This window comes from Nuphar pumila, chromosome 12, assembly GCF_984573655.1.
Source record: "Nuphar pumila chromosome 12, dmNupPumi1.hap1.1, whole genome shotgun sequence".
In the NCBI taxonomy this organism is placed as follows: domain Eukaryota; kingdom Viridiplantae; phylum Streptophyta; class Magnoliopsida; order Nymphaeales; family Nymphaeaceae; genus Nuphar; species Nuphar pumila.
In genome coordinates, this window is record NC_143260.1 from 78111521 (window position 1) to 78139195 (window position 27675).

General features: G+C 41.3%; 2 protein-coding genes across 2 annotated transcripts; both read right to left on the reverse strand.

Moving 5' to 3' along the window:
- Positions 1-6753: 6753 nt before the first annotated feature.
- On the reverse strand, positions 6754-7107 carry LOC149821044 (uncharacterized). The gene has a single exon (XM_089981886.1). It carries the CDS (start codon positions 7105-7107, stop codon positions 6754-6756), a length of 354 nt encoding a protein of 117 aa, XP_089838012.1.
- A 2396-nt stretch (positions 7108-9503) lies between these two features.
- Positions 9504-10274, reverse strand: LOC149821045 (uncharacterized). Its single transcript, XM_089981887.1, has one exon. The coding sequence runs from the start codon at positions 10272-10274 to the stop codon at positions 9504-9506; it is 771 nt and encodes a 256-aa protein (XP_089838013.1).
- Between the last annotated feature and the right edge of the window lie 17401 nt (positions 10275-27675).

A 27675-nucleotide genomic window follows, 5' to 3' on the forward strand; every position in this document is an offset into this window, starting at 1 on the left:
CGAACTACAAGATGAATCAGAAAAGTAAAAGGGAAAAAATTGAATCTGTGAAAACAAAACAGACAAAAAACAAAAGAACACACAAATGAGGCATACTTGCTCTAAAGATTGTGCCTATGTACATGAGCATCTGTATTTCTGGCTACAGTTCAAACAAATATAGAGCTGGTAATATTCTGTGAAGGGGCAATGCCAGACTGGAAATGAGTGAAAAAGATGGTGCAGAGGAACTGAAGAAAATGGTGAAGTGAAAGTCATAAGTGCAAGAGCAGATCAATAGATTGGCTCCAAGTTCTAAAATGATCTTCATGTTTTAGGCTTTTAGCCATGTGTTATTCACCAGATACCATGGAGTGTAATGGCCTAGACAGCCATGTATGTATGCACATAAAAATTGTTTAACATATAAACAAGAATGAGGGGATCCTCACCTAAAACTCCTATATGAAATCTACTTTCTTATGAGGTCAGCTCTGCATTTACTATAAGTCACTGTCACTGATATTGCTGATATTTTGAAAATATCGCGATATTAGCATCTATTTAAAGGTAGCTGATAATATCAGGAATATATCGCAATACTTTCAAAATATCGCCAAAAACAAACTTTTTTAATTTTAAGTATGCATTTCCGTTTTTTTGTTTCTTTTATATTTTAAAACTTTTAAAACATGTTTCTTTATATTTTTGAAAGAACAATAATGCAAAACTTATTATTTTCTTAGCTTTTTGTTGTTATTTATATTTCTTTTAATTTTTTAAACTCACGAGATTTATCAACTTTTGAAAATCTCTCCAAGAAATACTCTCGCCAAGAAATTACCTTTAACGATACAAGTGACTATACTATAATCTAGGTGCTAAGGCTACTTGCACTGTTGGAAGGATGGTGCCCATTTTATTAAATGAGAATGAGTTTACATCTGTCTTGTACCTTCATCCTTAGCTTGTAGCCTTTACACTTTTTTTATTGTTATAGGTTTTGCATTTCTTATGTTGCTCTCTCTCTCTCATATATATATATATATATAAATATATATATATATATATATATATATATATATATATAGAGAGAGAGAGAGAGAGAGAGAGTAGGTGAGAGAGAGAGAGTAGGTGCTAGCTGCCTAACACTTTTTGAGCCTACTGCCAGCCTACCAGGATTTGGAAGATCTTTTTTTTTTATTTTTTCTAAAATCTGACCATACAAATGTGATCTACAAATTCTATTTTATAGGAATTGACTCTTGAATCATCCGATTCAAACATGCAGTTAGGTTTTTATAATATTTAAAAATCAACGGTCTACAATTTTAAAAAATATTCAATGCTTAAAAATCATGTTTTCAATTGAAAAAACATGATCTAAGTGTCATTTCCTAGCAAATCGACCATGCCAAACACATCTGCAGGGTCAGATTTGCAAAAAATAACCCAAAAACCCTTATTCACTGGTGGTAGGCAGCTAGCAGTCTCTCTCTCTCTCTCTCTCTATATATATATATATATATATATATATATATATATAGCATTTGCTACCCTCGTGAATAAGGAACCACCTAGTTAGAACTCATAGGGGGAGGTTGTTTTGACCAAATCCGACATCATGGATGTGTTTACATGGTGAAAATAGTAGGAATCGACCCTTGGATAATAGTTTTTCGATGTACATATGTATTTTTGAAGTTTGAAAATTTGGTGCATTGCATGCCGTTGATTTTTCAACCCTTGTAAAATCTGATATATAAATCAGAAAAACATGATCCAAAGTTCAGTTTCTACTAAACTTAATATGTAGATCGCATCTCAAGGGAATATAAATATATATTATGTGCATGTGTGTTACCTTATCTTGACACTTATGGAAGGCCAAGGCGTCCATGTCCGACACTCTTGGACACTGATGCCATCAGACCTAAACACTTCATAGATACTTCATTTCTTTAATGCATGTGTCCAAGAAAAATGGATACCCAATGTTACACGTCGGACACTTTTGGATGTCTTAAACACAATGTGTCCGATGTTAGACACTTCATGTCTATCTTAATTGAACCCTATTTCTTCTCGTTTTTGCACCTCAAAGTGTTGAAGAGTCAAATCTAGTCACAAACTTTGCCCATCATTAGGCTCATTTAAGAGCTGACTTTCCTCCCTTATCACAATTTTCATGCATATCAAAATGTGTGGTGACACATATAGGAGAGGGGGAACCGAGAATCTCTCTTTTTTTAAGTAGTTCTTTTATTCTTTACTTAAACCTCTCTATCTCTCTCTTTATATATATATATATATATATATATATATATATATATATATATATATATATATATACATTAACCATTCAAAACAGGTTGAACAAGCATATCCATAGGTGTTTGCCTAATCTGAACTTACAAACCTATTCTATAGAGTTTAAGCAATATGAAATGTGCTTTAGATGAGGCAATTTTCATGTCAATATAAGTTTTAACAATGTTGTAATTATCATACCAGAATCCGTATCAGAAGGGCTGGCAATATGGGTGTATGGTACCGAACAAAATAACCAAGCAAAAGGTAGGAATTGGGCACCGGAGAATGAAACTTTGACAATAGTAGTAGGTTTCCTCCCTAAAGGTGGAATTGAAAGAAAGCCCTTCTAGTTGGTTGTAGCCTTCCCCCCCCCCCCCCCCCTTCAGCCATACATCTCTTTTGTTTGCCCCCGTGCTTTCTCTTTTGGCTTTTTGTTTGTGGCTTGTGTGTTTTGTTTTTGTTAGGCATGGCACCCCACCAATGGTGTGGAGTGGTGTCCTCCCTTACCGAAGACCTTTGGCAGTGGGCAGTAAGCTGGCCTAGTCCAAAAATGATACAAGTCAAGAAATTGAATTTCAATTATTTGGGGAATCATATCAATTGATGGAACCTTTGATAAAAGAAAGAGATGTTGTACATGAATCAATTATAGTCCACGTAGAAAGATCAAGGACCGAGAGATCTTTGTCCGCTATAAGCTCCTATTCACAGCATGGGAAAGGTCTACATTAGAACCTTCGAAGGCTCTGGAGTGCCTAGCCAGGGACCTATGGGAATCAAGGATGGATGGTTTCCCTTGCTCAGAAGTAGGACCCGTCTGGCTACGAGTGATGCCACAACTTATTAATGATGAATAGCAATAATACTAACTTTGGACATACCTATTTTTCGTTCCCGGTTCTATATATTTCAGGAACAAAGGCAAGAGAGATATTTCATCACTTTCGGAGACGGGATGAAAACACTTTCGTGAGAAGAGATGGTACGCTTGATGGCCGAAAAATAAAATCAAAGCAAATGAAGCATGTCCAATACACAAAAAATCCAGAAAAAATTCAAAAAAAAAAAAGATAGAAAAGTCATACAATGAAATAAAAATGAAAAAAAAGAAATCGAATTTTATCATTATGATCTAAACATAGACATATACTGTAACACCCCAGAAGTCCGACTTGAGAGAAAAAGATTTGAATAAAATTTACCTTCGAAAATAAGAGTTTGCAACACAGATTTTTAAAGGTGCCAAACGTTTTAAGTAAAAGCACAAATCGATTCCTCTGAATACGTTAGCAAAAAGACCCAGCACAAACACAAGCCCATTTACTAAGCCAAAACAGTGAGCAAAAGATAGAAAAGAGTTTATTCATAAAAAAAAGTTTAGTTTATACAAAACAGGAGGGTATCTACCCAAAACATCAAAAAGTACAAAACCAAATAGCCAGCGTGTCGACGAGAGAGGCGAGGCTTTAACCACGTAGCATCTGCACCGCCGCTAGTAGAAAGAGCTACCTGTCACTTACACCCATAAAAATGGAGTCAGTCCTAAAAACTGGTAGGTACGCAAAAAGAATAAGATGAACAACTAATCTAAAGCATGCTTAAGTCTAAGCAAAAAGAAATCTGATACATCATACGCAGGTGAATAACAAAGCTAACCAAGATATCATGAGCTCAAGCAAGCTAGCATTACAGTGATAAAATCTAACTGTAAGCAATCACAACCAGACTTATCATGCATACCTTCTAACTATTGCAAATAACAAACTGATAGCAAGGTAAAAGCATGCAGTCCGAAGAAGGAACAAACAACAGTTGTGAGCATGCCATAATGTGATCTGATTATTATCTGGACATTGTGGGTACACACAATGTATGAAACGTAGAAACAGTCGAGATTCATTCGGGGCTTCATTATGCTATTATTTTATTATACTCCGAAGGACTGACTGAGTCCGCTCCTAAGGGAACGACCAATGGTCAAGAGAGTAAGTCCCCAAAGGCTAAACAGGACCCAAGGATGCATCCAACTTCTGCAAAAGTGCCGGGCGACTACCACCTAGGATACTTATGGTAACGTCATTTCCCCTACCTTTGATGACTAAGGAAGCTGGATCTTTGCCCGTAATAGCCATGAATGGCTTGTCCATCGGAGGTTTTGTACCATCCATCCTCTCTCTTAATGAACCAGCCCGAACAAGTACGATGAGAGGTTTTTCATCATCATCGCCTTACTCTATATGCTCTGGTTTATTCGACCCACTCGAACATCTTGCCTGTGAAGGCGCATGATTATCATTTAGTGAGATATCCAAATTATGATATTTTGCAGAACATGAGGCCTATTCACTTCGTGTTACGCATCATAGCATTGCATAACACTGTCAAGAGATGCGGCTAGGTTTGTAGCCACAAGCCACCAGAAAACACTCAAAACGAGCTCAAATACTGACAACAATTTCTAGAGGTACCTGCAAGGTAGAACAATAGCATAATCGTAATTTACATGGCGTAGGCAAGAAGTGAGTCAGTAAAAGCATAAGCAAGCAGAGCAACAAGAAGTAAGGTGTTGAAACATAAATAGCCAAGTCGTATAAAGCGCGGGGCCACAGAAAGTAAAGTGCTGAAACGTAAATAGCCAAGGCGCATAAAGCACGGAGCAACAGAAAGTAAAAGTGCTGAAAGGTAAACAGAACAAGGTCCGCGAAATCACGTCCTTGAGTTTAAAAGACATAAAGTAAAGCCTAGGCACATATAGCGCGGCGGCAACAGAAAGTAAAGTGCTGAAAAGTAAATAGGAAAATGATCGTGAAACCGCGTCCTTGAGTTAAAAAGACAAAAAGTAAAGCCTGGGCACATGTAGCGCGGCGGCAACAAAAAGTAAAGTGCTGAAAGGTAAATAGGACAAGGATCGCGAAACTGCGTCCTTGAGTTAAAGAACGTACATATAGCTTATATGTATATGTATATATATATTGTTTAATTATCTTTTCTTTAGTTCAGTTTAGTTCATTCAAAGTCCTTTCGCGCAACTTTCCCCTACCTTGGGGAGTTGCGAGTTCTTGAACGCCTGCGGGCGTGAGTGCAAAGACTCTCAGGCCACGAGACACGAGTACGCTCTGTCGTGCAACCTGCAAAGGCAAAGAGGTTAGCATAAAACAAAGGTGAAACACGGGCCTAGTCGCCAAGGAAAGACAGGCAAACAGGGCCCCTGACGAACAACCCAGGCGGCAGGCGGCAACCAACGGGGACAGCCCCCCCTGCCGACAAACAGAACGCAGGGGGCAGAGCCCCCTGCCGCCACAATAGCGACAGGGGGCGGAGCCCCCCTACCGGTAAGCCGAACAACGACAGGGGGCTCTGCCCCCTGCTGGCAAACAAAAGCGACAGGGGGCTCTGCCCCCTGCCGACAAACAGAATGATGACAGGGGGCTCCGCCCCTGCCGGCAACACAACAGCGGCAGAGGGCGGAGCCCCCTGTCGGCAGACCGACGACGACAGGGGGCCAAGCTTCCTGCCGACGAACCGACGGTGAGAGGGGGTCAAACCCCCTGTCAACGAACCGCCGACAGGGGGCCAAACCCCCTGCCGACACTCCGACGACGATAGGGGGCCAAACCCCTGTCAACGAACTGCCGGCGACAGGGGGCCAAACCCTCTGCAAACGAACCGACGGCGACAGGGGGCCAAACCCCCTGCTGACGCATCGACGACGACAGAGGGCCAAACCCCCTATCGACGAACCGCTACGACAAGGGGCCAAGCCCCTTGCCAACGCACCGTCGGTGACTGGGGGCCAAGCTCCCTACCGACAGATCGACGACGACAGGGGGCCAAACCCCCTTTCGACGCACCATCGGTGACAGAGGGCAGAGCCCCCTGCCGACAGACCGACGACGACAGGGAGCCAAACCCCCTGCCGACAAGGGGCCAAGCCCTCTGCCGACAACCCGAGTCCTGGGAGAGGAGAGGGTACCTACCTGCGGTAAACGACGGCGAGTCGCTGGAGAAGATGAAGACGGTGGGTCTCCGACGCTAGCACGGAGGAGGGAAGACGACTGCCACCAAGATGGCTGCCTGAAGGCCCTTCGCACAGCCGTCGTTCGGCGCATGGAAGTGACGGACAGAAAAGGGCAGAGAGAAGAGAGAGAATCGGGCGAGGGCAAATGCCCTCGCCCGAGACACCCAAACCCTTTAAAAAGGGGGGTGTACTGGCTTCTCGAAAATTCAAGAAGCCGGATCCGGGTTGGGCTCGGATCCGGGTCTGGCTCGGATCCGGTATCGTCGGCCGACCGGGACACGTGCTTTGCGCATGTCCAACACGTGTCAGACTCGATTTTTTTTCGGACATTACATCCTTCCCTCCTTAAAAGAATTTCGTTCGTGAAATTTTTATTGCGATTAGACTCAAGCATACAATTCAGGGTATTTATCCCTTACATCAGCCTCTGGCTCCCAAGTACACTAATCGATGCCATGATGTCGCCACCGAACCTTAACAAAAGGTATCATCCTAGATCTCGTTACTCGCTCGCAACGATCAACAATCTCTACCGGCTTTTCCTCGAAGGTTAGGTTATCACGAATATCCACGCCACCAAAGCAAATAACATGGGATGGATCGTGGACGTACTTCCGCAACATAGACACATGAAAAACATTGTGAATATGAGCATATTGTTGAGGTAACGCCACACAATAGGCTGTCTCACCTATCCGCTCTAAAATCTCGAAAGGTCCAACATATCTGGGACTCAACTTCTCCTTCTTTCCGAAACGAAAGACACCCTTTGTCAGAGATATCTTAACAAACACCATATCTCAAACTGCGAAGGAAAGCTCTCGATGATGGTGGTCGACATAACTTTTTTGCCGGCTCTGAGCTGTACAAAGACGCTCCCAAATATGTTGCACTTACTGGGTATAGTGCTGGAGTACGATGGGTGACTCAAGCCTTCGCTCACCTACCTCCTCCTAATAAACCGATGCTCGACACGACCTCCCATACAAAGCTTCGTAAGGAGTCATGCCGATACTCGCGTGGTAGCTATTGTTGTACGCAAATTCGGCCAAACATACGTGAGAATCCCACTCTCCATGCCAATCAATCATACAAGCTCGCAACATATCTTCCAGGGTCTGAATAGTGCGTTCCGACTGCCCATCAATCTGGGGGTGGAAAGCTGTGCTAAACTTTAGTTTAGTGCCCAAAGCTTGCTGAAGTTGTCCCTAAAATCTCGAGGTAAACCTCGGATCACGGTCGGACATGATAGAAGTTGGCACTCCGTGCAACCGTACGATCTCCCTAATATACATATCCGCAAGGCTGTTCAGCGACTGACCAAGGCGAAAAGGCAAAAAGTGCGCTGATTTAGTGAGTCGATCAACTATCACCCATATCGCGTCGTGCTTTCTATTCGTTCGAGGCAACCCGACAACGAAGTCCATAGTGATATCCTCCCACTTCCATAGCGGGATCTTCATCTGCTGCATGACTCCACCCGGTCGCTGGTGTTCGATCTTAACCTGCTAGCAAGTCAAACATTTAGACACGAACTCTGCTACCTCACGTTCTATGCCGCTCCACCAAAAATTCCTCTGTAGATCCTTAAACATTTTTGTACCCCGGGGATGGATGGTATACCTTGATCCATGCGCTTCGGTCAAAATTTTCTTCTTCAGGACAGGGTCACAAGGGACCCAAAGGCGATCTTTAAACAAAATACTACCGTCCTCCTTTAGACGGAATGAAGAGCCGTCCTGAGCCGCACTTGCCTTAATCCCTTCGTAGCGTGGATCAATCCTCTGCCCGACAATAATCCAGACAGACAAATCCAGAAGAACCACGGGGTTCGATAAATGCAACGAGCCTGTTGAAGAAATGAAAGGTTTCCATGAGACAAAAATCCTCAATCATTTTCCATTCAGCAGCTAACGTGTTGACCAAAGCCCCAGAGGATTTGCGGCTGAGGGCGTCTGCTACAACATTCACTTTTCCTGGATGGTAGGAAAGAGAGAAATCGTAATCCTTAAGAAACTCAAGCCATCGTCGCTGACGCATATATAGATCCTTTTGAGAAAAAAGGTATTTGAGACTCTGGTGATCAGTGAAAGCCTCGAACTACACACCATACAAGTAATGTCGCCATACCTTTAATGCAAAGACTACGGCGGCTAACTCTAGATCAAGCGTAGGGTAATTCTTCTCGTGCGGGTTGAGCTGGCGAGAGGCATACGCTATCACCCAATCATTCTGCATAAGGACCCCACCCAGGCCTATGCCTGAGGCATCGGTATAAATCACGAATCCTTCCTGACCAGAAGGCAAGGCTAGGATAGGAGCAGAGGTAAGTCGCTCTTTCAAGGACCAAAAACTTGCCTCGCAACTATCGTCCCAAACAAACTTAGTCTCTTTCTTCAGCAGCTTGGTCATAGGTTGAGCAATCTTGGAGAAATCCTAGATAAACCGGCGGTAGTATCCAGCTAACCCAAGAAAGCTTCGAATGTCATGCACATTTCTTGGTTGTTGCCAATTCAACACAACATCAACCTTCACAGGATCCACGAACACCCCTTCTTTTGAAATGACGTGCCCTAGAAACATTACTTCCTTAAGCCAAAACTCGCATTTAGAGAACTTAGCAAACAAGTGTTCCCTTCGCAAAGTCTCCAAGATAATGCTCAAATGTTCTCGGTGCTGCTCCCAACTTTCCGAGTAGACCAGGATGTCGTCTATAAATACGATCCCAAAAGTGTCTAATAAAGGCCTGAACACTCGGTTCATAAGGTCCATAAAAGTCGCTGGAGCATTAGTGAGTCCAAAAGGCATAACAGTGAACTCAAAATGCCCGTACCGAGTACGAAAAGCTGTTTTCAAAACATCACCTTCCTTGATCCGAAGTTGATGATATCCGGATCTAAGATCGATCTTGGAGAAGACCCTAGCTTTCTGCAGTTGATCGAACAGATCCTCAATACGCGGTAACAGATATTTATTCTTGATCGTGACCTGGTTGAGCATCCGATAGTCGATGCACAACCTCAATGATCTATCCTTCTTTTTCACGAACAAAACAGGAGCTCCCCAGGGTGATACACTAGGGCGAATAAACCCCTGAATCATAAGCTCCTGAAGCTGCTTCTTGAGTTCTTCAAGCTCTCTAGGCGCCATACGATATGGAGCCTTCGAGATGGGTGCGGTACCGGGTAGCAGGTTAATACAAAACTCCACCTCTCGGGGGCGGAGGGAGGCCAGGTAACTTCTGGGAGAAAACATCCGGGTAATCACATACTACATCCAACTCGCCAAGGAAAGTCAGTGCCTCAACTGATTGAATAAGATTCACTAGAAAAGCAGAACACCCCTTCTCTAAGAAGCTCTGCGCCTTCAACACTGAAATTATCTTGGTCTCCCACACCGATCGTGGAATCCAAAATTCCACCTTCGAAGAACTTAGAGGAGACAGAACAATCCTACCCTCGCGGCATAAGACCTTGGCATGGTATTTGTGCAACCAATCCATGCCCAGGACAACGTCGAATTCGAACATCTCGAGCAAAATAGCACAAGCCAGCATATGCCGCTCGGCCACGACTACGTCTAATTCTGGCAAGTAGGTGACACAAACCGTATTCTTCCCAATCGGGTTATATACATCTAAGGCAGAGTCTAACCGAGATACAGGCAATTTCAATTGTGCAGCAAAACTTGCAGAAACAAACGTGTGAGTGGCACCATAATCGAAAAGAACAAAAGTTGCACGATCTGCAGCTAAAATCGTATCTTGCACGAGATCTCTTTTAGTCAACTGTTCGGCAGTAGCTGTGTAGACTCGTGCAGGTGCTCTTTTTACGTCGCTAGTCTGCGGTTGCTCCAGTTGTGTCGGCTGCGGTGCCTGCAGTTGCAGGGGAGGCTGGGATGCACCACTGGCCTGCCTAAGTTCGTCTGCCGCCTTCTTGCGGCAATTACGAATGTAGTGGCCCATCTTGCCACAATATAAACAACTACCTGTCTCGAGGGGACAAGGTTGACCCACATGCAACCTCCAACACTTACTGCAAGCTCCACTATGAGGTCGCTGCGGCGAACAGTACTAGTTCCGCTACCTCTTGGCCGGGGGACCCGACAGCTTCACTCCCTCGATCTTCACGGGCAAAACCGGTTGCTTATCTTCCTCGATTTTGACAGGCAACAACTGTTGCTTGGACTGACCGCGAGGCTGCACCCTCCTTCGATAGCCACCTGTCGTAGGTGGCTTCCGGGTCTGAGTGCTCTTCGAACGCTCCCAGTCATCATTAAGAAAGGTAGTTGTTTCGACAACCGCTGCTAAGGTTGCAGGCATGCTAGTAATAACTCGGTGTCTGAGTCCTTCCTTCAGGCCTCTAACGAATTTTCTCGCCCGCTCACGCTCATCTTCGAAGAGGTTGGGATAGTGTCGCTCCAACTGCTGAAATCTTGCCGCGTACTCGTTCAAAGTCAAGCTGCCCTGACACAGCTCCAAGAACTAGATCTTCTTTTTCTCCCTTGCATGAGGGGGAAAATAATAATCGAAAAACGCCTTTTTAAAAGTCTCCCAAGTCACTATACTCATGCTCGAAAATCGTATTTTTCGTGTGGTATCCCACCAAATACGTGCCTCGTCCTTTAAACGAAAGGACCCAAATAAAGTCTTTTTCTCCTCGAGAACTGTGAGGACGTCAAAGACTCGCTCGATTTCACTGGCCCAATATTCTGCCGCATCTGGGTCCACTCCACTAGAGAAAACCAAAGGATCCAATTTTATAAATTTCTAGAAAGAGACCCCCTGCTCAGGAGCCTGATTTCTCTGTGCAGTACCCTGATTTCAGATCGCTTCGGCCAACGTGTTGAGAGAATCCATAATGAATCCCCTGCGTTTGAGCCCGTCTTCCGTCAAATCCTCGTCTGGTCGTCGTGCCATCCTTAAAAATAAACATAAGGTACACGTCAGAAAGCACAAGGATGAATAAGAAACAAGGGTACTTAATAAATCTTTAAGTCATTACATATACAAAATCCCAGCCATGCTGGTATACAAGCCAAAAAAAAAGAACTTATCCGCACGAGAGTTCGCAACCTCCCTTACAAAAACTGAACAAAATTTTATAAACACCTCCCCCATTCTAGGGACGATCGAACTGTCGCAGATATTCCCTCTTATTGCCCGTACGCCTAAACCTGCGTCGAGGGACAAAAGAGAGCGGCTCATCAGATGGAACCTCCACATCGTACATCGGCGTCGAAGGTGTGTAGTCAAGTGAGACCGAACCGCTCGTGGACGAATCTGAAATGTTGATTGAAAAATCAACACCAGGAATTGAGAGCACCGGGCCCTCCGAGATCACTGGGGGGCAAAGGCTGTTCAAGGACTGCCAAAGGTAGATCTGGTACATTGAGGTCAGGGATGGCGGCTTCAGCAGAATCCTGGGATGCAATTGCCCTATCGTGCTCATCTTTAAGAAGACAAAAGTCTAGGGCGTGTCCGAAATCGCCACAAAAGACACTCAATCAGTACTAAGATGGGACTACTACTATCTGAGACTTCCGGCGTAGCCCGCCGATTTGCGAGGGTAAAAATCCTCCAACTTTAGCATATACTGAAGACCAGGTCGCTGCCAAGGGTATCTGAAATTCTGATGGTAGCGGGCTACCTGTCTCATCCGTAAAGGTCGGTGGGGGTGGGTGATTAGCCCAATACTCTTCTCAGGACACCCTACGTACTCCTCTTTCTATAAAGAGACCCCTACCTCTTAACGAACGAGCACGCATTCTACGACCACCTCTGCCGTGATAGCCATTAGGACCAGTTGACGGATCCATCACACTCAAGTACTGATCAAAGTAAAAGCAATATTTTAATTTTATCAAAGCAAGAAAAATCAAGCGTCTACTTACAGTGCGGTGGAATGCTCAATGATCAAGGCTCAACCGTTCTCGTCCTGGATCTGATACCAAAAGTTGTAACGCCCCAGAAGTTTGACTTGAGAGAAAAGGATTTGAATAAAATTTACCTTCGAAAATCAGAGTTTGCAGCAAAGATTTTTAAAGGTGCCAAAGGTTTTAAGTAAAAGCACAAATCGATTCTTCTGAATACGTTAGCAAAAAGACCTAGCACAAACACAAGCCCATTTCCTAAGCCAAATCAGTGAGCAAAAGATAGAAAATAGTTTATTCATAAAAAAAGGTTTAGTTTATACAAAGCAAGAGGGTGTGAAGAATCCTTGCAAACAATCAAGTTTTCAAATAACTTGATACTTCAAATAATCAATACACAAAATAAATGCACAATATTTATAAGCTTTACACCACAAAAGAAGTGCAATAAATGCACAATGTTTATAAGCTTTACACCAAAGAAAGTGCAATAAATGCACACTGTTTATAAGCTTAAGGAGATAACTCCTTACTCTAATACATACATACAATGGGCTCACATAGCCCTTATTTATAAGCAAACTTAAGAGACGTTGGGCTATTCCCAACATCTCTTATTAGAGGCGTTGGGAATCAGCCCAACATCTATATTTTTAAAACTGTGTACACAGTCAATGGCTGACTATGGTACACTGTACACAGTCAACCACTGACTGTGTACAAAAACATTATATATAAAAAAAAAATAAGAAATGAAAAAAAATTACAAAAATAAAAAAATAAAAAGGAGGAATTACAATCATATTGAAAAACATGAATATGTGTAAAATGTAGAAATGACTAAAATACCCCTACAACCAATACAATAAAGAAATATATATTTTATATATACAAGTAGATGAATACATATACGAAATATATATATATATATATATATATATATATATATATATGTATATGTATCTTCTTTTATATATAGAAAATACATTGTCTTATAAATTACAATTTAACACCCCCCTCAAACTTAGGGCAAGATGACCGAAAGTTTGCCAAGGAGGAAATTGAACCACGAAGCACACAAAGCTTTGGTGAAGAAATCTGCCAACTGATATTCTGAAGTTACATATGGAAGATCTATAACTCCTTTCAGATACGCTTCCCGAACATAGTGACAATCCATCTCAATGTGTTTAGTCCGCTCATGAAAAGTATGATTTTTGGCAATGTATATTACACTCTTGTTATCACAGCATAGCTTGGTGGACCCTTCTATTAAGATCCCCATGTCTTCTAATAGTTGATGAATCCATACAATTTCCATGGTAGTAGTCGCCATGGCACAATATTCAACTTCTATTGAGGATAAAGACACTTTTTGCTGCTTCTTACATCTCCATGAAATCAGCGAGTCTCTTAAAAACACACAAAAACCAGTGGTGGAGTGATGGTTATTTGGGTCACCTCCCCAATCAGAGTCAGTATAAGCAATTAATTTTAATTCAGAAGAAGAGGATAAGAATAGTCCCTTGTTTAGTGTGCCTTTTATGTATCTCACAATCCGCAAGATGACACTCATGTGAACTGATGTTGGTGCATGTTGAAATTGACTTGCAGTATGAACTGCATGAGAGATATCTGGTTTAGTAATACTAAGATACATCAAAGATCCCACAAGCTGTCTGTAGGGGGTGGGATCGAAGAGAGGAATACCATCATCAATCTTCATTTTGGCTCCTACTATAGCAGAAGTTTTACAAACCTTATCATCTGTAATACCTGACCGATCAATAATCTCAGAGGCAAACTTAGTTTGAGATAAAAAATACCCTCTATGAGAGTAAGCTACTTCAATACCCAAAAAATAAGTTAGAAATCCCAAATCAGACATTTCAAACATATCCTTTAAAATTGATTTTATACTTTTAACCCCTTTAGAATCACTTCCGGTTATAAGCATATCATCCACATATAAGAGCAGAATGACAATCTCTGCATTGGTTTTTCTAACAAATAAAGCAGTGTCAGTGAAACAGGAGGAAAAACCATTTTCTAACATTACGGAGTTAAATCTATCATACCAAGCCTTAGGGGCTTGTTTTAAACCATAAAGTGCTTTTCGAAGATGAAGCACTTTCCCTTTGGGAGTCTCCATTCCTGGTGGAGCATCCATATATACCTCTTCATTTAGATCACCATTTAAGAAGGCATTTTTAACATCCATTTGATAAATGTTCTATTTGTTGATTGAGGCAACGGTAATGAGACATCAGACAATGACCATTCGGGCCACAGGGGTAAAAGTTTCTTCATAGTCAATCCCGTATTCTTGACTATATCCCTTTGCAACTAATCGAGCCTTATATCTCTCAAGAGATCCATCACTCTTAGTTTTTACCTTAAATACCCATCTACACCCTATTGCTTTCTTACCCTTAGGAAGATCTTGGAACTCCCAAGTCTTTGCCCCGTTGAGAGCTGAAAGCTCACATTCCATTGCTTTCAGTCATTCATCATTCTTTTTGGCTTCTTCGAAGTTTTTGAATTCTATATAGGAATGAATGGCGCTAAGACAAACTCTATGTTTATGAGTAAATGAATCATATGAAATAAACCTAGAAGGCATCTTTCTACTTCTCTCAGTTCTTCATAGGTTTTCGTCATTTGTTGAATTAGACCCACTAGGTTCACTGAATTTTTCAATCTTACTCCTAAACTGTTTTTATCTCTATGGGTATATGTTATAGGATCTCTCAATGCTCCTTCACTTCTATGTTGGGAGATAGGTGGATGGGAAGAGCCATCTTCTTTATCATTGACGTCATTATGAATGAAATCGTCATCACTATCATCATCATGTGCTAACATTTCAAATAAAAAAGAGTAATCCATGTTTTCTTCAAAGGGTTCACTCCTTTCAAAACCATTAACATTTTCCAGAAAACTCACATTTTTGGAAACATATAGCTTGTCATTCTCAATATCATAACAACGAAACCCTTTTTGGGTTTCAGAATATCCAAGAAAAGCACAAGCAATGACTTTTGGCGAAAACTTATCATTCTTGTAAGTAAGAACGAAACATTTGCAACAAAAAATTCTCAACTGACTATAGTCGGGTTCTTTGGTATACAATTTCTCAAAAGGCGAGATATTGTTCAAGTTTTTAGAAGGTAGCCGATTTATCAGATAGACAGATGCTAAAGCCGTTTCAGCTCAAAAACCTTTTGTGATGTTTTGAGAAACAAGTAATGTTCGACTTGTCTCTATTATATGTCTATGCTTCCTTTCGGCTAATCCATTTTGTTGAGGGGTTTTGGGACAAGATCTTTGGTGAAGAATACCATGACTTTCAAGATAATTTTTGAATTCACTTGAAAGGTATTCTCCACTTGAGTCAGTTCTAAAAATTTTTAGATTCTCATTAAATTGATTTTTAATCATCATATGATAGGTTTTAAAAATTGAGAAAACTTCATATTTGTGTTTAAGAAAATAAATCCAACAATATCTCGTGTAGTCGTCAACAAAAATGACATAATATGCAAAGCCTCCTTTTGATAGGATGGGTGCCGGTCCCCATACATCCGAATGGATAATTTCAAAAGGTCTTGTTGTAAACATACATCTTTCACAAAAAGGCATTTTTTTCATTTTCCCAAGAATACAGTCATTACAAGTTAAATCACTTTTACATGGACTTTTAACGAAAGGTAAATGAGAAATTTTTGCAATATTTGGATGTCCAAGTCTCTTGTGCCATACATTAATATCCTTTTGTTGGACAACATTACAAAACGAGTTCTTTGGAATTTGAAGGGAATCAACATAGTATAGATCGCCCTTCCTAGAGACTTCCCCAATCAATCTCCCGGACCGGCGATCCTGTATCCAACATTTGTTAGATGAGAACTTTATATCACACCCATGATTCGAGAGTTGAGAAACAGAAAACAAATTTAAGTTTAATTTGGGTATAAATCTAATTTTTAGAATAAAAAACCCTTATTTTTCAAAATTTCCTATTTCTTTTACTTCAAGAGATGTTTCATCCGCAATTGAAAGAAAAGATGGAGAGGGATTTTTTGAGTATTCGAAAAAAGAACTAAAACTTGGGGTCATGTGAAAAGAAACACACGAATCTAAAAGCCAAGAGGTCTTACCGGGAGGAGAAAAGGTTGGCATGGCAGCTCCGGAAATAGCCCCTTTTAAAAGAGGTTGAAGTGCATCCACGATTTGTTGGAATGAAAGAGCTCCATTTGAAGATGTCGAGCACTCTTCCTTTTGAGGTTGGGATGTAGTAGCCATGGCAAGTAACTTTTTCCACTTTGGGCAAATAGGCTTGATATGCCCCGGTTCCTTACAAAAATGACATAAAAGCTTGCTATAATCCTTCTTCTCTCCTTGACCACTTGAGTTTTGATTCTTGAAGTGAGGAGGCTTATAGGTCCTTAAGTTGCTCCTCGGTCTTGAGACAACATTAACTCCTTCATTTTCTTCATTATAGGAAGGTGTAGCTAGAACACTTGGGTTGTTCTTACTTATACCCATACGAGTCTCTTCCCCACTTAGTTTAGTAATTACATCTTCAAGAGAGGGGGAAGTGAAAGCGGATAAAAGAGAAGATCAGATTTGTTCAAATTCAGGCCTAAGCCCATTCAAAAAATAAAAAAATCTTTCTTCCAATTGTTTATAACGAAGCTCTATGGCTTCTCCACTCCATTTGGGTTCGAGCATAGCAAGCTTATCCCAAATAGAAGATAATTTGGCAAAATACTTCATTATAGTCAACTCTCCTTGACGAAGAGTTAGAGCTCTCTTTTGAAGGTAATATTTATGAGACAGGTCCCTAGAGGTGTACATCTTTATAAGGTACTCCCACGGTTGAGAAGCCTTCTTAAACTTGATAATATTCGCGTTAATTCTTGTTTCTACGGATGAGAAAATCCATGAGAGTATTTTAAAATTCCTCATCTCCCATTCTTCATGCTTTTTGGTATAGTCTTCAAGAGCCTTGGCTCTTTCTTCGCCTTCAAAGATTTTGTATTTCTCCTTTCTCCATCAAGGTTATCTTTGGCTCCGGTTCGGGAATCGAGCCTTGAACATAACCCCAAAGCCCTTTTCCTTTAATATGAGTCACCATGTTTCCGGCCCAGACGTGATAGTTGGACCCATTGAGTTTGAAACCGAGAGAAAAATGAGAGTCTTTTTCACCCATTAGAGAGGAGAGATGATGAAAAAGAATACGTACCAAAAAGGATTTTTAGACCTTTCTTGATAGAAGAGTCTTCTAAAATATTGGATGAACAAGTAAATCCACTTCAATCACCAAAAAAATCGAAGGCATGCTTTTTGAGGCACCCAAAAAAGTGAGAATCCACACGATCCTTTTTTTTTCTCCAACCTTGCTCTGATACCATGTGAAGAATCCTTGCAAACAATCAAGTTTTCAAATAACTTGATACTTCAAATACTCAATACACAAAATAAATGCATAGTGTTTATAAGCTTTACACCACAAAAGAAGTGCAATAAATGCACAGTGTTTATAAGCTTTACACCAAAGAAAGTGCAATAAATGCACAGTGTTTATAAGCTTAAGGAGACAACTCCTTACTCTAATACATACATACAATGGGCTCACATAGCCCTTATTTATAAGCAAACTTAAGAGACGTTGGGCTATTCCCAACAGCTCTTATTGGAGACGTTGGGAATCAGCCCAACGTCTATATTTTTAAAACTGTGTACACAGTCAATGCCTGACTGTTGTACACTGTACATAGTCTGCCACTGACTGTGTACAAAAACATTATATAAAAAAACAAAAATAAGAAATGAAAAAAATTACAAAAATAAAAAGAATAAAAAGGAGGAATTACAATCATATTCAAAAGCATGAATATGCGTAAAATGTAGAAATAACTAAAATACCCCTATAGCCAATACAATAAAGAAATACATATTTTATATATACAAGTAGATGAATACATATACATATATGAAATATCAATATGTATATGTATACATATACATATATGAAATATATATATGTATATGTATCTTCTTTTATATATATAAAATATATATAGAAAATACATTGTCTTATAAATTACAATTTAACAAAGGGTATCCACCCAAAACAATAAAAAGTACAAAACCAAATAGTCAGCGTGTCAATGAGAGAGGCGAGACTTTGACCACGTAGCATCTGCACCGCCGCTAGTAGGAAGAGCTACCTGTCACCTACACCCATAAAAATGGGGTCAGTCCTGAAAACTGGTAGGTACGCAAAAATAATAAGATGAACAACTAATCTAAAGCATGCTTAAGTCTAAGCAAAAAGGAAACTGATACATCATACGCAGGTGAATAGCAAAGCTAACCAAGATATCATGAGCTCAAGCAAGCTAGCATTACAGTGATAACAATCTAACTGTAAGCAATCACAACCACACTTATCATGCATACCTTCTAACTATTGCAAATAACAAACTGATAGCAAGGTAAAAGCATGCAGTCCGAAAAAGGAACAAGCAACAATTGTGAGCATGCCATAATGTGATCTGATTATTATTTGGACATTGTGGGTACACACAATGTATGAAACGTAGAAACAATTGAGATTCATTCGAAGGTTCATTATGCTATGTATTTTATTATACCCCGAAGGACTGACTGAGTCCGCTTTTAAGGGAACGACCAGTGGTCAAGAGATTAAGTCCCCAAAGGCTAAACAGGACCCAAGGATGAATCCAACTTCTGCAGAAGTGCCGGGCGACTACCACCTAGGATACTTTTGGTAACGTCATTTCCCCTATCTCCGATGACTAAGAAAGACAGATTTTTGCCCGTAATAGCCATGAATGGCCTGTCCATCGGAGGTTTTGTACCATCCATCCTCTCTGTTAATGAACCACCCGAACAAGTACGATGAGGGGTTTTTCATCATCATCGCCTTGCTCTATATGCCCTGGTCTATTCGACCCACTCGAGCATCTTGCCTGTGAAGGCGCATGATTATCATTTAGTGAGATATCTAAATTATGATATTTTGCAGAACATGAGGCCTATTCACTTCGTGCTACGCATCATAGCATCGCATAGCACTGCCAAGAGAAGCGGCTAGGTTTATAGCCACAAGCCACCAAAAAACACTCAAAACGAGCTCAAATAGTGACATCAATTTCTAGAGGTACCTGCAAGGTTGAACAACAACATAATCGTAATTTACATGGCATAGGCAAGAAGTGAGTCAGTAAAAGCATAAGCAAGCAGAGCAACAAGAAGTAAGGTGCTGAAACGTAAATAGCCAAGGCGCATAAAGCGCGAGGCAACAGAATGTAAAGTGCTGAAACGTAAATAGCCAAGGCGCATAAAGCACGGGGCAACAGAAAGTAAAAGTGCGGAAAGGTAAACAAAACAAGGGTCGCAAAACCGCATCCTTGAGTTTAAAAGACAGAAAGTAAAGCCTAGGCACATATAGCGCGGCGGCAGCAGAAATTAAAGTGCTGGAAAATAAATAGGACAATGATCGCGAATCCGCATCCTTGAGTTAAAAAGACAGAAAGTAAAGCCTGCGCACATATAGCGCGGCGGCAACAGAAAGTAAAGTGCTGAAAGGTAAACAGGACAAGGATCGCGAAACCACGTCCTTGAGTTAAAGAACGTACATATAACTTATATATATATATATATATATATATATATATATATATATATATATATATTGTTTAATTATCTTTTCTTTAGTTCAGTTTAGTTCATTCAAAGTCCTTTCGCGCAACTTTCAACTACCTTGGGGAGTTGCGAGTTCTTGAACGCCTGCGGGCGTAAGTGCGAAGAGTCTTAGACCACGAGACACGAGTACGCTCTGTCGTGCAACCTGCAAACGCAAAGAGGTTAGCATAAAACAAAGGTGAAACACGAGCCTAGCCGCCAAGGAAAGACAGGCAAACAGGGCCCCTGACGAACAACCCAGGCGGCAGGCGACAACCAACGGCGATAGGGGGCGGAGCCCCCTGTCGGCTAACAGAAATGACAGGGGAGCAGAGCCCCCTGCCTGCAAACAGAACGACGATAGCCCCCACTGCCGACAAACAGAATGCAGGGGCCGGAGCCCCCTGCCGGCAAACACAACAACGATAGGGGGCGGAGCCCCCGTGTCGATAAGCCGAACAATGACAGGGGGCTCTGCCCCCTGTCGACAAACAAAAGCGACAGCATGTCGGCAAACAGAATGACGACAGGGGCTCCACCCCCCTGGCGACAAACAGAACGACAGGGGGGCGGAGCCCTCTGCCTGCAGAACGACAACGACAGGGGGCCAAGCCCCTTGCCGACGAACCGTCGACGACAGGGGTCCAAACCCTCTACCGACGAACCGCCGACAGAGGGCCAAACCCCCTGCCGACGAAATGTTGACGACAGAGGGCCAAATCCCCTGCCGACGAACCGACGGCGCGACAGGGGGCCAAACCCCCTACCGACACTGCGTCGGTGACAGGGGGCCAAGCCCCCTGCCGACACTCCGACGACGACAGGGGGCCAACCCCCTGCCAACGAACCGCCGACGACAGGGGGCCAAACCCCCTGCCGATGAACCGTCGGTGATAGAGGGCCAAGCCCCTGTCAACGAACCGCCGACAACAGGGGGCCAAACCCCATGCCGACTAACCGACGGCGACAGGGGGCCAAGCCCCCTGCCGATGCACCACCGACGACAGAGGGCCAAACCCCCTATCGACGAACCGCCCCCGATAGGGGGCCAAACCCCATGTCAGCGAACCGACAGCGACAAGGGGCCAAGCCCCCTGCTGACGCACCGTCGGTGACAGAGGGCCAAGCCCCCTGCCGACAGACCGACGACAACAGGGGGCCAAGCCCCCTGCCGACGCACCGACGGTGACAGGGGGCCAAACCCCCTGCCGTCACACTGATGGCGACAGGGGGCCAAGCCCCCTACCGACAGCCCGAGTCCCACGAGAGGAGAGGATACCTACCTGCGGTAACCGGCGGCGAGTCGCCAGAGAAGATGAAGATGGCGGGTCTCCGATGCTAGCACGGAGGAGGGGAGATGACTGCTGTAAACACCCCAAATTTTCACTCACCTCCCCCAACATTTCCACCAAGTATCATCATTCAGCCTTTGAAATCGTTGGAGGGCAAAACGGTCATTTTTTGAGCCCGGACCTTGCAAAAGTCAAAATTTCATCTGCAACTCTCAAAATTTCAATATTTTTAGCTCAGATGTTCAAAATTTCATTTCTGACAAGAGACGGAAATCCCCAAAGCCCGGTTCAGGATTGCATTTCATAAGACATGGCATTGCATATAATTGCATGAGCATTTCATATCACTGCACTGCACAGCATGTCATTTCGAGGTCCAGAACTCTTGATTTCAAAATTTTCAATCCAGATTAGAATTTCAACTCTTTTCAAAATTGATTTCGAAACCCTGGGTCTTCAAAATTATCAATTTTTCCCATTTTACCCCCAGGACTCTGAATTTCAAAATATTTCCTCAGGAAAACCATCTGGATAGTTTTTAATATGGATTTGAGTCACTTCACCTCAGATTTTGCCCTTTTTGACAATTTCAAATATCTTTCTTTTACAAAATCGCCCTACAAGGGCCAACTCTTTCCAAAATTCCTGTTTTGCCCATTAGTCCAGATTTTATGAAAATTCCAAAAAGAAGTTGTGGTTTTATCCTTATTTCAATAAAGAAGCAATGTGGGACCCACACTGAGGTGGTGTCACACAAGCTTTTCTTTTGAAAATTTGAATTTTGAAAAACCCAAAAATATAGGAACCTTGTCCCCTAGATTGGTGCCACTTGTCCTTTCTCTCTCCTCCCATTTACCTGCCATGTGTCAGCATAGGGTTCACCTAGAAGTGCCACATGTCACCTTCTCTCTTCTGCCATCCTTTGACACGTGTCAGCGTGGGGCCACCTTAAGATGCCGCCACATGTCATTAGTCATCCTCTTCATTTTATGCCACGTGTCAATGTCTACCATCTTCACCCTGTGCCATGTGTCATTCCAAGGTCACCATGAGATGCCACGTGTCATGTGTTGTCCTGTTCAGAAAAGGTAGAACTTGTCTCCTCTGAGGTGGCACCATTTGAATTATGTCTCCTGCAAGTGACACATGTCACTCTCTCCTTTCCTCAGGAAAAGCAAGCGACACGTGTCAATCTCTGCTCCTTTCAGAAAAAGCAGAGGACACATGTCTCCCTCCTATTTTTCTCAGAAAAGTAGATGACACATGTCATCTCCAGCTTCCTTTAGAAAAAGTAGAAGACACATGTCACTCCCTGCTTTTCTCAGAAAAAGCAAGTGACACATGTCACCCTCTGCTCTTCTCAGAAAAAGCAAGGGACACGTGTCTCTCTCTGCTTTCTTCAGAAAAAGCAAGTGACACATGTCACTTTCTGCCTCCTTCAGAGAAAGCTAGAATTCAAATGTTCAAACTCCAGTCTGAGGTGGCGCAAATCCTGAACTTCACCTTTTCTATTTTGTGTGAGATGGTGCCACGTGTCCCTTTTCCTCCCTCTTGCCACATGTCATTGTAGGAGCCACCCTGAGGTGGTGCCACATGGCAGTCTCTCCTTTCCTCTAGAAAAAGCAGAAATTTAAATTTCAAACTCTCTCAGAGGTGGCACCATCTGAATCCTCTGCCTTTCCTTCTGACACATGTCAATGAAGATGCTCTGAGATGGCGCCACATGTCAGTCTCTCCTTTCATCAGAAAAAGTAGAATTCAAACCCCTCTGAGGTGGCGTCTTCTGCTTCCTCTGCTCCTACCTTCTGACACATGGCAATGTGGATGCTCTAAGATGGCGCCACATGGAAGTCTCTCCTCCTTCCAGAATAAAGCAGAATTTGAATTTCAAACTCCAAGACAACACCCTCTGAGATGGCTCCACATGGAGGGCTCAGATTAAGCTTCTTTGAATTTCAAAATTTTCCAAAAATCTCTATAAATACAAGGCCCCATGCCCAGCCTAGGAGAGCTTCTTTTGGATTTAGCATTTTCACTCTGAGAGCCCTGTTTGAGAATCTTCAAAATTCCATTTTCATTCTTTCTTGGTTTCCTTTGGATTCACGCCCCTCTGGAGCCCATTATCAAGGTAGCCACTCATTTTGGGAGTTCCAAAACCGCTGGAGAACACAAGGTAAGCCTCCATTCCTATTGATTTCACTATGATAATTCTTTTGGTTTGATTCGTGTTGTTGTTTGAAGAAAGAGCTCATCCGAGGGATGGATTGAGCTATTCTCATAAAACGACATATATAAAAATACATAATTATACTTCCTTGATGATTTTTAACATGCATGTAGTTAGCTAGATTTAATTTGCATTTTATTTCATTCATTTAGTACATTTCATGAATTAATTAGGATTAATTTAGCATTTATTTCAATTCTGCTTATTTTCAGTAGGTCTCTGTTTTTGTCAGTCAGTCCACACGTCATTTCATGCATTTATTTTTTTATTAAAAATCCCAAAAAAATCACGTAATGCGCCCTGAGGTGTCCCTGAAATTTTGCCAAAAATTCGGAGGCATTTGAATTTGTTTACTGCGGTAAACATTCAAAATGGCAAGTCGGGTTTTTTTTACCCGGGATGCGTTTTGAAAATCATTTGCCGATGTTTAAAATCGAGATATCCCTCATGGAGATCCGATTTTCGATCCGAAAAATGTTATGAATTCGGGAGAATGTCTAGTTTTTAATATGATTTTTTAAGATTTTTTTGATTTTTTTTAATGTCTGACAAAAATCCGAGAGTTCGGGACACGTGTTAGAGCCTAATTTGGGCCTCTGAGATTTTGGATCGACTTAGGTTGATGGGTTCTCTTTGTGTGTTGTATTACGTGATTTTTTGTATCCAAATCCAAATCCAAAACTGTAAAAAGTGAAATTTATGTCCGAGGTGTCCTCTGTTTGTATCTGTCAGCTGGTGATTTTTAGAACAGTTGTGATACTTGTTTCGGATTTTTCTTCTCAGTCTTCTGTTTGGTCATATTGGTCTATTCTGTCAATTTAGGAATACAAAGTTATATTTTTATCCATGTTTCCGTTGATCAAATGCCAAAGTCATGAACATTAAAGTTGTTCATTTAGGTGTCTGAAGCATCTCTGATTAATTTCATAAATTTCCATGGCTGTTTTATATTTTTTTAGCATTTTACATCAGATTAAGGTGATTTTTACCTCTGTCAGAACTAAATCCCTGTTACTGAACTCACCATGGCTCAAATCCCGAGGCTGTAAAAACAAAAAATTTTTCATTTCGGGTCCTTTAACAGTCTGCAAAATATCAGAAGTTTTCATGGTGTAAATCTTGCATTATCACGTTAGGCATTGCATTTGGTTTGGATCCGTGGGCGAAATCCACCATTTTAGAACTTTCTTTAAATTTTAGCATTCAAATCATATCATTTCGTGATTTTTAGCATTCTAGGCTGTTTATCAGAATATGTAGATGCTTCATACCGAATTTGGTGTAATTTGGAATCCATTTGAGGTTCGGTTTAGCTATAACATCAAAACAGGGTCCCGCAGGACCCGGATCTAAGCGAAAAACAAGCGAAATTCGTTATTTTGGATAAATTGCAAAATGTAAAATTCTGATTTTACAGTCCTAAGGTATTTAGCAGCATGTCATAAGGTCTCATCATGCATTTCATCATCATTTGATTCAATTTGAATTTCAAAATTTCAATTTTACCAAGTTTTCCTTCAAAAAACCCTAATTTTAAAGGTATAACTTTATAATTAGGGGTATTTTGGTCATTTTGACCACAATTCCGAATTTCAAATTATTTTCTACTGAATTTCCTGCATTTACATCATTTTAAATATCAAGGAAGCATGAGAATAGGGTTTATATCCAATTAAATCCAATAATTTCATAATATTATTGGAAAATCTTGGAAAAACCCACATATTTGAGCTAACCTTATTTCAAGTTTGGCAGGGACATTCAAAAGAAGGAGCTGAAGTCTGCAAATTTTCATTTATTTCATTTACTTAGTGATGTAATAATGTAAATTTTAGAATAAGAGATTTAGTTTTCTGCTTAGACTAGGATGCATATCATATAGTTTGAATTTATGCAATATCCTGCTTATATGATTCATGCATTCTATTTCAAAAGCACTATGGATGTTCACGAATGCCACGTGCACCAACTCTTAGGGAGTTGATGAACTCGGTGGAATCCATATTTACGGCCCTAGTCGGAATATGGACGAGACCCAGATCCATCATCTTTCTACTAGTCACATTGAGCCTACACTCTTAGGCTATCTTGAAAATGCACATCATATTTCCAATGTTTTCAAAATCTTGTGCATTAAATCAATTAAACTCGGAACATATTCATGGCCACAGTCAGGATATGTGAAGGATTTACATTGACTTAATACACATTTTTCCAACAAAGTTCTTGGAAAATCTTCCAAAATGCTCTCATTCACTCATATCATTTGCATCATGAAATCATTGGTTTTCCCATGACTTTCTTAAGAAAACTTCATTCTCAAGAAATCGATTTCTCAAGAAACTCTAAGGATTTTTCAAAATCGGTTTTCCAAAGACAAGTTTCTCTACAGTTTTCCCTGGAAAATGATATTTTCTTAAGAGATTCAAAAGAGTTTCCCAATCTTTCTCCAAGATCCAAAATCGATTTCCAAGTATTTCAAAAGGTAAAATTCCCAGGATTTCGATTCCCCAAGTTTTGAATTTCCTTCTCCAATGAATTTTCCTATAAATCTTCCATCATTTTCCTAAGAAAACTCTCAAAGTCCAAGTTTTCATAAGAAGTGCTTCCCTTTTCAAAAAGTCCATCTTTTCTCAAGAATCACTTTCATTTTCCCAAGATTTTCAACTATTTCTGAATTTTCCACATCTTTATAAGCTTTCTCATGTTTTCAAAAAACCCTTTTGTTTCATCTGAGTCTCCTGAGAAATTGACCTTTTTCCTGAGAGATTCTTTCCAATTCCAAATGTTTTTCTAAGCATACATCATGTTTTCCAACTGGCATTTTCCAAAATCTCATAGCACATGCCTGAATTCTCTGTGCATCTAGGATAGAACATAACTTTGATGATTTAACTAAGTCAAGCATAGTTTTGGTCCTTGGTTCGATTACCCCTGTTAAAGGCGGCAGGAACAGTCGAACCTCGTACCGACAGGTCGAGCCCCATCCCATGGATTTTCCCGCAATTTTCAAAAACGGAGGCGAGTATTTCAAAAGCAATTTCCAAAATCCGGTCAAAGTTTGAAGCGCGAAATCGTCTCTCTCTTTTTCTCTTCCGCAAGGAAGGGAAGACGGGGGAAAAATTTCGCGACGATAACAGGTTTGGCGACCGTGATGGGACCTGTCCTTGTCTGACCTAAATTATGCTTGACTTAGTTTAATTATCAAAATTATGTTCACAAAATGTCAGCTCTTTTATTTTGATATCATGCGAACCTAGGAGCCTAGATTTGGACCTAGCTGACATTGACTGCATGTAGACTAGGCATGGTTTGGTAAGACCAGATTGAGGAGAAATTTTCATGCTCACATAGACTTAGGTCTAAATACAACTCTCCTCAATTTAGGATCTGAATGCAAACAATGTATGCTTCTTCAAAGATTTTCAAAAGTCTATCTCTCTAGGATTTAGAGCCCTCTATTTCTTGCATGTGATCATTTTTCAAAACCTTAATTACCTATCATTACCCGGTCTTCACGTTGCTGGGCTCTCTTCCAGAACCATAGTTCGGGACAGAGCCTCACAACTGGGCCAACTATTTGGGTTAACACCCCCCTACCACGTACCGCGGGCCACAGTCCGAAGTATATCGGTAGGCGCTCAAGGATGTTGGAAAACCTTACCTTAGAACCAGAGTTGAAATTCTATGCCACGTACCTCGGATTTCGATTCGGGTATATCGGCATAACTGCATTGGACAAAGATGATCTGAACCTAGAGTTAGGATTAAGGTCCTACAGCTGTTTTCAAATTGATGCATCTAGAGTCAGCCTTTTAGGGAGTGCTGAATGTGCATAAATGTTTGTGCAGGATGTGATTGTATGTGTATGATTTCCTCAAATTTTTACATTTCCCAATATTTTCCAACTTATTAGGCCTTTTTCAAAACATCCTTATTTTTCACAAGATCTTTTCTCAAACTCTGGATGATTTTCTCAAATATCCCATTTCTTTCAAAACTCCAGGTGATTTTCCATTCTCTCGTTCTACTGGATCTCGGATTTCCAGCCTTATTCCAATCCTGCCTGCAAATTTTTGAAATTTCAAATTTTGCTTTAAAAACTTTTCCATATCTCCCAGTATATCTTCCAAATTTTATCCAAATTTTTGACATGTCCTTCCAATTCCATCATTTGTTTTTCCCTCAAGAGTGTTGGTTTCAAAATTCTTTTTTTCCATCATGCTAAACATCTCATGTGGTTCTGCAGAGGGCATTGG

What these genes read in the sequence shown, in the direction of transcription:
- LOC149821045 (XM_089981887.1), bottom strand. Translation starts at nt 10,274, where the DNA reads ATGGGCCACTACATTCGTAATTGCCGCAAGAAGGCGGCAGACGAACTT.
- LOC149821044 (XM_089981886.1), bottom strand. Translation starts at nt 7,107, where the DNA reads ATGGTGTTTGTTAAGATATCTCTGACAAAGGGTGTCTTTCGTTTCGGA.